At 38.4% G+C, this 11,615-nt stretch overlaps 1 protein-coding gene across 1 annotated transcript in view; it reads right to left on the bottom strand.

Moving 5' to 3' along the window:
• Positions 1-4,335: 4,335 nt before the first annotated feature.
• The window catches only part of LOC101847267 (WD repeat-containing protein 91), a 20,813-nt gene continuing 13,533 nt past the window's right edge, over positions 4,336-11,615 (bottom strand). Inside the window, exons 13-17 of the mRNA XM_005100684.3 lie at positions 10,700-10,844; positions 10,046-10,157; positions 7,614-7,723; positions 5,408-5,578; positions 4,336-4,674 (exon numbers count right to left, since the gene is read on the bottom strand). Of these exons, the coding sequence (XP_005100741.1) occupies positions 4,507-4,674; positions 5,408-5,578; positions 7,614-7,723; positions 10,046-10,157; positions 10,700-10,844 (706 nt within the window). The 3' untranslated portion in view covers positions 4,336-4,506. The remainder of the gene's footprint in view (positions 4,675-5,407; positions 5,579-7,613; positions 7,724-10,045; positions 10,158-10,699; positions 10,845-11,615) is intronic.

Raw genomic sequence — 11,615 nt, 5'->3', positions numbered from 1 at the left:
CCCCCCCCCTCACCAGAAACGGCAGTGTATGAGTTTGAAGCAGCAACCCACTAGAATTGGAGCTGAATCCCTGGTCCATGGAACTACCCCTTATCAAATCCACCTTGCCAGACAGAAGTATAGCAGTTGCTGATATGATTTTGTTCGAAGCTGTGATGAAAATCACACTCATATGACCTCATGCAGTTGCGAGTGCTGTAAAACTCTTACCAAACTGAACTGGTTGAAAGGAAATTTCAAAAGTGAAAAGCATTAATGATTCAGCCCCCCCCCCAAAAAAAAATTGAAATAAAAAAACAACAACCCCAAAAGCCCCCAACAAAATAAGAAAAGAAAAATAAAAACTGTTCCAAGACCATGTGAAAATAACAAGCAGGCAAGCAGTTGATTCTTGATGGTTTTAAATGAAAAAGCTTCAAAAAGAGGACGTACAATGAGTGGTGTTCATTGACAAGCCACTTCATGGAAGAATTTTCGCAGGGTTTGTGCAATAACTATAAACAGCAAGAGAACAACATAGTGCGTATGTGTGTAATGAAATTTGCAAAAAATCAACCTTTTACTTTTAACAAAATCAGAAGCCCAAATAGCAAGTAAGAATAGGTCCAGTTTCCACATTCTATTTTGGCTATGGGATTACAATGTACATGTTGTAGCATACTATTATAAACACATATTGACATCTTAGCGAGAGATGACCTTGTCACCAAAGATGTTCTTCCTGCTTGGGGCACGAGCCATGACTTTCACAGAGTAGATAATCACAGGTAAATGAGATGCTTACTAGCAACCAAGCATCAACGGGACTATAGTCTCGTACAGTGCCATTTCAGATGGAAAGAGAACCAAAGCAAAATGCGGGAGAAGAGTTGACCTTCAGACCAACAACCAAGTGAAGGGAGAATCCCTTGCCAATGAAAAGTTTCTTAAGTTTAGCCAGAATCACTGACAGCTTGAAGGTTTAGAAATAGAAGTTGTATCGCACATTAAGTAGGGTATGCCGTTGACATTTTACACAAAAGATATAAGATGGATAAGAACAGGCAAAATAGAAACAGCTTCTGGTATGCACGCCCAACAATTTCCTCAAATTTTTTTTATCTGATCTCTATAAGCAGAGTCAGCAAGCGGTCAATGGTACTCAAAACATCGTCAAGCAAAACAATATCTCCTACTCTAGGAAGAAGGGTTTTTTTGGGTTACTTTTACCATTTCATTGGATAATTAAATATATCAGATGAAAACATTTTACCAACTGATCATTTGACAAGTTTCCATAACAACAAGTAGTTAGGTGAGAAGATCCCTAGTACCGGTACATCATTTCAATGCAAAACAAAATGAAGAAAATCAGGAGCATATTGATGAGACTGAGAGATAATTACATTTTATAGAATACAGACCTGCCAACCCTTCAATGACCAAAAATAGGAGTTTTTCTCACAATCTTCCCAAAGAGTCTCTGAGATGGGGAAAGAAAAATTATAGTCTTCAGGACCCCAGCAGATAAAGATTGCTTTACGAATCAACCATGGCAAAAAAAAACGTGTGTATCAAAAACATATGCAAATAAATATGTGTCTTTTTATATCATTTACAAGTTGCCTACACACTGGAAACAGAATTTAAGGGGGGGTAAAAAAGGATTTTATGGAAATCCAATCGGAGTTCTTCGATGGGCAAAACATTTTTTTGTAAATCAGAGGGCTCTGATTTTATCGGAGAAGTTGGAAGGCATGAGTATACCAAACCTTTTGGTCTACAACGAGAGAAACAGGAATATCGGCCTCCCTCTGATAAGCATTTCCAAGCAGGTATCACACAGCAAGACATCAAGCATTTTGGATAAAATCTCACACTTCTTTGATCTGGGATCTGCTCTGACACACAGCACACATATGATAACAAACTATGACCCGCACATCTCAGGGTTACACAAGCACCGGACCCTGTAGGTACATGAAGGACATCGTGATGGTTTTGAAATACTCAGCTCAAGGAAAGTGGAAATAGTTCTGCAGTTATTAGCAACAGCTTGGAGTATTATCACACTATTACGCTGAAAGATCTACAAAGAGACCAAGGGTTCATGCAGCTGATCAAGATAAATTTAAGAAAACAGCAATATATTTTTTTTTCATAATACAATACACATATTCAGAAGAGAACATCCTGGAACAAGGGGGAAGAAAGAAATAGGGAGACATATACGCAAACAGAACTTTAGACATACATGTATATTCTATAAAAGAAAAACTATCCACTATAGAGTCCAACTATACCTTGCCTTCTGTGACATCAGAAGGTGTTACTCCAGAGAGAGAGAGAGAGAGAGAGAGAGGTCTCAACTTTTGACACAACCTGCCCCGCCCATTTCTCATCATACTCTCTCCGCACTCTTCCTTTCTCCCATCTCAAAAGCGAGACATCACATGACGGCTTAGTGCAAAGACCTAGATTACTTCAGTATACAGAGATAATCAGCAGAACTAATGCACAGCAAGTTCAGAAAGTTGGCAGTAGAATCTCGTAAAACTTTTCTTGGCAGACAATAATGCCATGCAACAACTTGTAATTCTCGGTTTAACTTAACAAAAAAAATGGCATCACAGAAACATTTGGAGTACATCTGATCAATTCTCCATGAAAAACAGACAGTATTTTGGTGAATGTTAGAAGTGGAATCAACAGGCAACAAACACTCTATACCAACTCGGTATATATTACTGAAAAGGGCCCTTTGAGAGATAAAAAAAAGCCCAGACGAGGAGAAATCCATGGAAAGTATACTTTATACAACAAACGAGGTAATGCCAGTCACATCACACAGTACAACACCACCATGAAAGAAAATATCTTATTGCTTTCTGTCACTCAAGTATCAGTACAACAATAATTGTTAAAAAACACAGACAAGACACTTCCTATTTCCTTCTTACACAAAAATCCAAATGATTTAAATGGAGCAGTATCGAACATTACACAGTGAGAGATAATGTGTGCGGTCAGTCGAAATGGGACACCAGTTTAAGAAAATAACAATAGTTTCCACAACGGAATTTACGGCACTTATTTTCAGAGTCACTATCATCAAATTAGTATCTTTCCCCCTCACAACCCAGCGCAACTTCAAAAAGTACTTCGTCGGTCGTGAAAGTGCGTTTTCGAGACATCTTTCAAGCTTCTACACCCATCAAAAACAAAGAAACCACTGTTCATTGGAAAATTAAAATATTCAGACAGAGCTAGCATCGCCGTATTTGCGTATTTTGGTAATAACAAGCAGAACTAGCTTCTTTGACGAGACCGTATCTCTGTTCCGAGAATACTCGTAGCCCGGGCTGGTCCTTGTTACCAGTATACTCGTAGCCCGGATAAAAAGAGTTAAATGTATACCGCACAGTGAGCCAAGATGCAGTCCTCGTGCACAATGTACATCCTAAAATCAGCTATTTTGGCAATTGTGTGGACCATTACATGAGCACCATGCAAGATTTTAAAGTTGTATTACAATAATAGCTTAGAACGGAATTCTACTTTAAACCTGAAGAAAGATTCAAAATCTGCAATACTGTACACGCATGAAACACACTAGTCCTTGATTCTGAACAGGACTGCAAAATGACTGACACTGCTGTTCTGGCTCATAAAAATTGGAACGAAGTAGAAATGGAAAAAAAAAATAAATAAAAAAATCTTCCGCCACGAAAGGGTCAGCGATCTCTTTTGTGTTGTTTATCATTACAACAAAGGAGAGAATGGGAGAAATGAAGAGCCACCAATGCATGGCCCCTTTAGAACAAGGAATGGGACATCAATGAGGATTCAGATCTGGAAAAAGTTGTTGAGTCAGACAGCAAGGACAAAGAATACAGGTCTAGAACTGATAAATAGCCCATCCTTGACTAACCAGAAAATGTGGATGGGCCAATTAACATCGAATGCTATCTATGAATTAAAACATCACTGTATAATCTATCTTTCTGCTGTTTATGGGATGTTTTTATCACATCCGGTTATTGTTGTTGACATTTAAAAAAAAGAAAAACATGTATGGTGATTTTCTTTTTCTTACAAGAGGGAATTATTCTCAGAACGGGGCTTATGGTGGATATAGACAGGATGAAGATTCTGGACAGAAAAAGGAAAAAAAACCCAGATCAGGGGAGGATTTGAGAATCTTGACATCATAAGAACTTACCTTTACATAAACCAGTAGTTTAAATATATAACAGATACAGTCAAAATTGTACAAGAAGGTTATCCGTTGCCAAGCAGAAATGTGGTTATCTTAGACAGACAGATGTCTAGAGCAGTGTCATTATAATACTTTAAAAAAAAAATGCAAGGTGGGAAGGGGTGGTTTGTACTGCTGATTGTCTTGGACAGGTGCCGATAGAGCAGATTTGATTGAATCTGTTTGTCTATTCTGAGAACACTGACATTATCCAAATATTTCCATTCACCGAGCCGACATTATCCAGGTTCTACCGCAGTCAACAAGTCTTATTGTTTCCCATCATTCTGGAGCAGAGTGGATATTTTGATTTTCCCATCCACGGAGCTGGTGAGGCAGACACGGGTGTCCTGGGAGGGCGACCAGTCAACGGTGATCACCGGCGACATGTGGTTCTTGAGTTCCATGATGCACTGCAGAGCCGACGACCCAGAGCCCTGGCAACATGAGGAAACAAGACACACAATTACAAATCACGAGCTCCAAGTTATCAGTTAGACAAGAAGGCTTGATTACAGACAAACATTTTCCACCTTTCTCTATCCTGGGCTAGCCTCTGGATGTTATTCCATACATAAAGACCAAACATACTTGTAAAGTCAATCAAAACCCCCGATAGAAGAAAGGAAACCAAATATGAGGGCAAAGAAAAGCACACACACATATCTATATGAGGGAACAGAAGAACATGTGCACATATCTATATGAGAGAAAGAAAGAACACGTGCACATATCTATATGAGAGAAAGAAAGAGCATGCGCACATATCTATATGAGAGAAAGAAAGAACAAGCACACATATCTATATGAGAGAAAGAAAGAACACGCGCACATATCTATATGAGAGAAAGAAAGAACACGCGCATATATCTATATGAGAGAAAGAAAAAACATGCACACATATTTAGAACATGCGCACATATCTATATGAGAGAAAGAAAGAACACGCGCACATATCTATATGAGAGAAAAGAAGAACATGTGCACATATCTATATGAGGGCTTTTTCGTCCTTTCGCTGAGTATGAGGGAAATGAAGAACACTCGCACATATCAATAGGAGAGGAAAAAAAAAGACGAGCACATATCTATATAAAGGTTCTTTTGTTCCTTCGGTGAGCATTCCATCCGATACAGAGCTAGCTGTTTAAAAAAGTCATGAGCAGAAACCTTATAGATAGCTCCACGTCGGCCTGAGTAAGTGAGCAGATGCTGGCCCTCCACGTCCAGGGCAAACAGTCGGCCCCGCGTGCTGCCAGGGGAGACAAGCGTCAAGTTCCGCTGACCAACCTTCAAGGAATTCAGCAACTGTCCGGGTCGAGCCATACTCCACTCACTCAACTGAAACGACAAAAAGCTCAAAACATTAACAACAACATTCTCTACCAATCATCTATGCAGGGAGGAGAGAGTAAACATAGAACTCCCACAACACACACACAGACTCTCTCACACACAAACAAACACACACGCACTCTCTCTCTCACACACACACACACAAAACAACAAAACAAAAATCTGACAAACAAAGAGGCACAAAAACAGGTTAATCATTACAGAATACAAGTATTCATGAAGCAAGAAGCCTTACTTATCGTAAATTGAGTGAAGGAGCATATCTCATAAAAAACGTGTAATTTACATCTTTTTTTCTCAAAACAACAGTAAATTACAATTCAAAAAAGATTTTAAAAAATCATAGACCCATACCGCAAAGATTTAGAACTATACCATAAGATTTGCACACAAGAATATTTTAGACATTTCAGTTTTGGCTGATACATTCCTGACAACCAATTTCCCAATTACGCACTTAGCTTTTCAAAACTTTTTATGTGTCCAACGTCCTACATAACAAATCATGATTTTTTTCAAACCTTGGGGTAGACGTTAGACCATACACACCAAATCAGCACAAAAGAGGCCCCGACATTGTAAATACAGAGAACAAATACCACTCCTTTGCAATAGAGGATGCGACATACGAAAGACAGCAGACTTTTTTTATCAACCTGTCTAAAAGGAATATCACTGCTTAAAAAAAAAAATTATTTAAAAAAATAAAAATAGTAGAGGGTTTTATGGCGCTCGCAACTGCATAAGGTCATATGAGCGCCAAGGGGTGGGTGTCAACAGAGAAGTCTTTACAAGGGAATCAGACTTAGTCTGCTCACCTCTCTAGCTTCAACAGCATAAGGTCTGCTTCCACTATCAAAGCACCCCGTAAAATAGCAGGTCACAAGACAGTGACAAACATACAAAAGAAGTAGAGGAAAATGACAATAGTAAGGATCAGGAAAGAAAAAGCAACAGATCCCTGTTGTAGATCAGGCACAGTTATGAGTGTGACATGAGTCAGCCCATTTACAATTCTACTATGCTTGAACGAGAAATGTCCCTCCTTTGGGAATGGCCTAAAGACACTACAGTCAGTGGCACTGCCCCGGGGGTATCTCACTGCTTGCTCAGGGTGTCCCAGATAATGTAGGAAGAGCGAGCATAAGATACAGCATGTCAGAGTGACTTAACCCCTACTAGAGGATGTATGCTTCTCAACCTATATTTAACCTGTTCCTGGTCCTAATTTTGAAAAAAAGAAATAACTTAATCACTTCTCATTTAATTTTGAAAAAAACTCTTTCAATTTTGAAAAAAAGAAAAGTAATTTTTATGGCTTGAGTAGCACTAAAGGACAGTTAAGATAAGATAAGATAAGATAATACTTTTTTATCCCAGAGAAAAATTTTTCTTAGTTATACAGGACCATAAAAACACATGCAGGTATGCATAAAAATGTATATTACTCTCATTAAAATTCAATATGAAAAGAGGAGTAAAGCTGACAAAACGTACATATCACATCAGATGCACCATTCAACCACAAGCAGGAATTTAATTACAAGACCTTTGGAGTTATATAGATACATACTCTAAAGAGCAATACACATCTATGCTTATTCTGACAATAGTCTTAAGCTAGATGGTAAAAAAACTTCTTTTATATCTTTCTTTCTTCGTTTTTAGGGGTACATATCTGCCGTTGCCTGATCTGTCAGGTGGTGGAACAGTCTCTGGAGTACAATATCAATCTTGATAACATCAGATACTAAAATTAGACAGGAATTTGCATACAAAGAGTAACTTTTTCTGGTTATGTCACTCTTAGAATCCAAAAACCTATACTAATGGACAAAAATTGGTATAAGTGTGTACGCCAATTCAGCACAGAGCATCCCATTTTCAGACCGTACGTAAACAGCCCAAGTAGCAGGTCATGCTACTAATCTTAAAAGTAAAGATTATCCAAACAGCTGTTACAAATCCCATTGAAAAACAAAACAAAAACCACAAAACTCGAAGTATAACAAACGTCCACCTTGCCATCAGCAGCCATGCTGTACACAGACCCACTGGCATGAAACTGCACTGAGTGAATGGGTCCTTCATGAGCCTGCCACTTTTTCACTGCTTTCTGCTGGTTGGCATCTGAAAACGTTGAATAGGCATTAACAAAAACCATACACACAAGAGCACCAATAAGTTTAGATCTTTTCAGTAAGTGACAACAATCTTCTTATTTTGGCGAGACTAACAGAAAATCAAAAGAAGACTGAAATGTATAAAATGGGTGGAAAATGTAAGTTAAGCTGCTATGAAACTAAACACCAGGTGAAAAAAAAACCCTTTGCCAATTGAGCTCCCTCATAATTTATAATCTATAGAAACGGTTGAAAAAAAGCGATAACAACAAAGAAAAAACCTCAGTGCAGCAGTGGCAAAAATTTCAGATGGTAGCCAGCAGTTCTACACGTGGGGAAAAGAGGAAGACCACAATAATCATACAGGCAAGTCGTTGACAATTTTGAGTGTAAAAACCGACAGACGCAATGATGGGTGTTATTCCATTTAATTTTTTCAGGAAAAAAATAAAATAAATTTCAGTCTCAATATTCAGTACAGGTATAAAAATTCTTCACATACAGAACTGAGCATGCTGTTGAGTGGCTGTATACCATGAGTCAGTAAGATAACAGTCACACTTTCCCAAAAATATACTAGGATATAGAGAAACATAGTAGAAAACAAAAGTGGGAAGGCCTTACTATAGTACCCACTAACTGCTCATGTGAGGCTTTTAGGCGAAAGTCAAAAGACACTGTCAAACAAACGAGTAAGGTATTAAAATACACTGGAAAGTAAAAAAATAAAAAATTCTATACTTGCAAAAGAAAAAGGAAAATATTCACAGCATTCAGAAGATCTTAGACATTGACCTTTTGAATTTTACAAGAGGTGACAGTATTACTACACTAAATATTCAATAATAAAATTAACAGGCTCATAAAGACATGTCAAAATATAAGTGATCTAACAACTTCAGGCATTAGAAATATCCCAAAAATCATTGGCCTGGCATCTTTAGAAATGAATGACCATGGAAGCAAACAAATAAAAAGACTAAAGAAAATAGATGTATATCAGAAAGGGAAAATGGAAGTAGATTGGACACACCTTAAGGATACCAGAAACAAATATTACCCACCAATTCTTCAGACTGAATCCACAAAGAAAGACAAAGAGATGATGACTTAAAAGTTCTTGGGGGAGGGACTTAGATTCCGACCTATAGAAGGTGGAATACAGCTGAACACAGGAGAAGATTACAGCCCTGGACAGAAGCAAATGAGAGCTTTTGTTGGTGGCCTATACTTTAGTATGGGGAGAGAAAGGCAGATGAAGAAGCTGACACTGTTGCTATGGGCTACTTTTTTGGTAGATTTTTGCTCATCGTCATCATCATCTTCCTCAGCTCATCATCATCAGCCTTTCTCATCTTGTCCTGGAGTATAGTACCAACAAAGCTCTCCATGTATTTTTATTCTGGGCAAAAGTATCCACATCTGTCAAGGAGTATTTCATCTCCATTTGGTAGGAATCTAGGTCCTTCCCCCAAGTACTTTAAGTTCAGGCCTTCCTTTCATTCTCTGTCCTTGAAACATAATTATCGGATAATATTTATATTTTGGTCTAAAATTTAGAGGCACCATGTACGCTTACCAGAGTGCCATAAAAAATCACCTGAGACAGATGGACATAAGTAAAATTGTAAAGAAACTGTAAAAAGTTCTTCCCGCATCTGATCCGGACATTGGGGATTGCCTTGTTAGTGTTAGAGAGACAACTTCCTGGGCCTTCGGCATCTTGTGGAAGGGTGGCCAGTTTCTTTCCACACTGCCTTTACTTCCCCAACTCGAAGTCAGGTACCCATTACTGCTGGGAGGGCAGGAAAAAATCTGTGTGCGAAACAAGGCTCGAACAAGGACTTTCCGCTTCAGAAATGAGCTCAAATGTAATTGTAAAAAACAAAAATACGGACTGAACTCTGGAAAACACTTTCTTTTCTCTTTCGTAAACTTATGTATTTTGCTGTTATGAGCTTCATGATTTCTAGTAATGACATAGTGCATAACATCCAAAACGCTAAAAGGAAATACAGTATAACACGGATAGCTTGAATTCGTCTGGACCGGCCTCGGCAGTTCGAGGGATCTGTAGTTCGAAGGATATCTTACAAAAATAAAAAAGAAAGAAAAAACGGTACTGCAGGCACAGTTCGACAGATGTGTGATTTCAAGTCTTCTGCGTTCGACCTTTCAGTGTTATACTGTATATATTCAAGAAATATTCAGTTCTGTGTGACTAGGAAGGTATTCTCTTTTAAAAGATAAAACAAACAAAACATACCAGACCATCAAACAACTATATATGAAAAATGCATCAAATGGACTAAAAGATAAAGACACTTGCCATAGAGCCGAACCCATCCATCAGCCCCTCCAGTGGCCAAGGTCTGACCATCACGACTGTAGCAGGAACAAGTGATAGCGTTTGTAGTGCTAGACTCCACCATCAGAGCTCTCTACAATGAAGAAAACATAACAGCAAAATATTTCATCAAATGGGGGAGGAAGAGAGAGAGAGAGAAAAAGAGGGACAGAGAGAAAAAGAGAGAGAGAGAGAGAGAGAAAGAGAAAGAGAAAGAGAGAGAGAGAGAGAGAGAGAGAGAGAGGGGGGAGGAGAAAGAGACTTACAAAAGTAAAATGTGTGATAATAGTTGATAAAAATAAAAAACAAACCTATAACAAAAAGAGGACAATAGGTGATATCCAAGAACAGCAGCATGTGAGAGAGATAAGACAATTAGACAACTGACTGAGCTCAGTTAGACCAGTACCCCAGAGCCACAATGCACTAATACAACAGCTGACCCCGCCCATTTCTCAAGGTCCAGAAAGTAAACGTACACATCATAAATCTCACCAGTACTTTAAATTTTTAAAATGTGAAGTGTTTGCAACAGCTACAACAATATAGACTATTTTTATAGCGTCTACTCCTCTGTGCACACAGAACTGCATGCTTTACAAAAATCAATATATACAAAGATTTTTTTTCCCTCACTTCTAATTTCAATGTGCGCAAGTCCCACTGTAGAAGTCGCCCACTGAGAGAGCTTGGGTCACTGAGGAAGGGGCAGTGGTCAGAGGTTGCACACACAAACTGACTGCTGGACGGGTTGGTGGATAGGTCAGTCACTCTCATACAGCTGAAGGGAGATATAATGTTTGTGTTAGTCATAGGCCAATGACGTACAGAGAAGTGGAAAGACATGGAATAATGTCAAGCAGATAGACCTAGATAAGGAAAAGTGGAAAGCCTTTGTCAGTGGGCTGCACCTTGAACTAGGCAATGATAATGTTAGCCATGGGTAGGCCACTTGGCATAAACTATAAAGTCAATTTGCAGTAATGTGTTAAATAAAATTTGTATTAAAAAAAAAAAGGAACATAAATCAGAACATTTAAAGTCAATAGCTTTTATGTAATGACTGTAGCAGTTTTCAAACTAAAAGAGAACGTAAAACAAAAGAGAAGCACATTGTTGGTATTCTACTCTAACCATCTAAGTGGAGGCTATACTTCAACTCTTGCTTTGTTCTAAAACTATTGTTCAGTTTTGTTTTCCCATTCCTCAGTAGAAAACAGGAGTCAACATTAGCTCTTGTGCTTTCTTTCATCATGTAAATCAGATTTTTTTTTTTTTGCCTGTTAAAAAGTTTTCAAGAAACCAGTTTCATATCCCGTCGAGCAAAACACCAGTGATAAGCATGCTATAAAAGTTATTTATTAGAAGGGGTCAGTAAGAGGATATACACAAAATAGACTGACAGCAAAGACAATTGATCTCTACAGCAACACAGCCCTCAAACTCCCACTATCCACGCTGATAGTCACTGGGGGAATGGAGCTTGCAAGGAAACGAAACTCAACAATCTTACTACTATTATAGAGCACACCAACACACACACAACCCCCCC

Source organism: Aplysia californica, unplaced genomic scaffold (genome assembly GCF_000002075.1).
Source record: "Aplysia californica isolate F4 #8 unplaced genomic scaffold, AplCal3.0 scaffold00256, whole genome shotgun sequence".
In the NCBI taxonomy this organism is placed as follows: Eukaryota; Metazoa; Mollusca; class Gastropoda; order Aplysiida; family Aplysiidae; genus Aplysia; species Aplysia californica.
The sequence above is the reverse complement of the archived record's forward strand: the minus strand, read 5'-3'. Positions and strand labels throughout refer to the sequence as shown.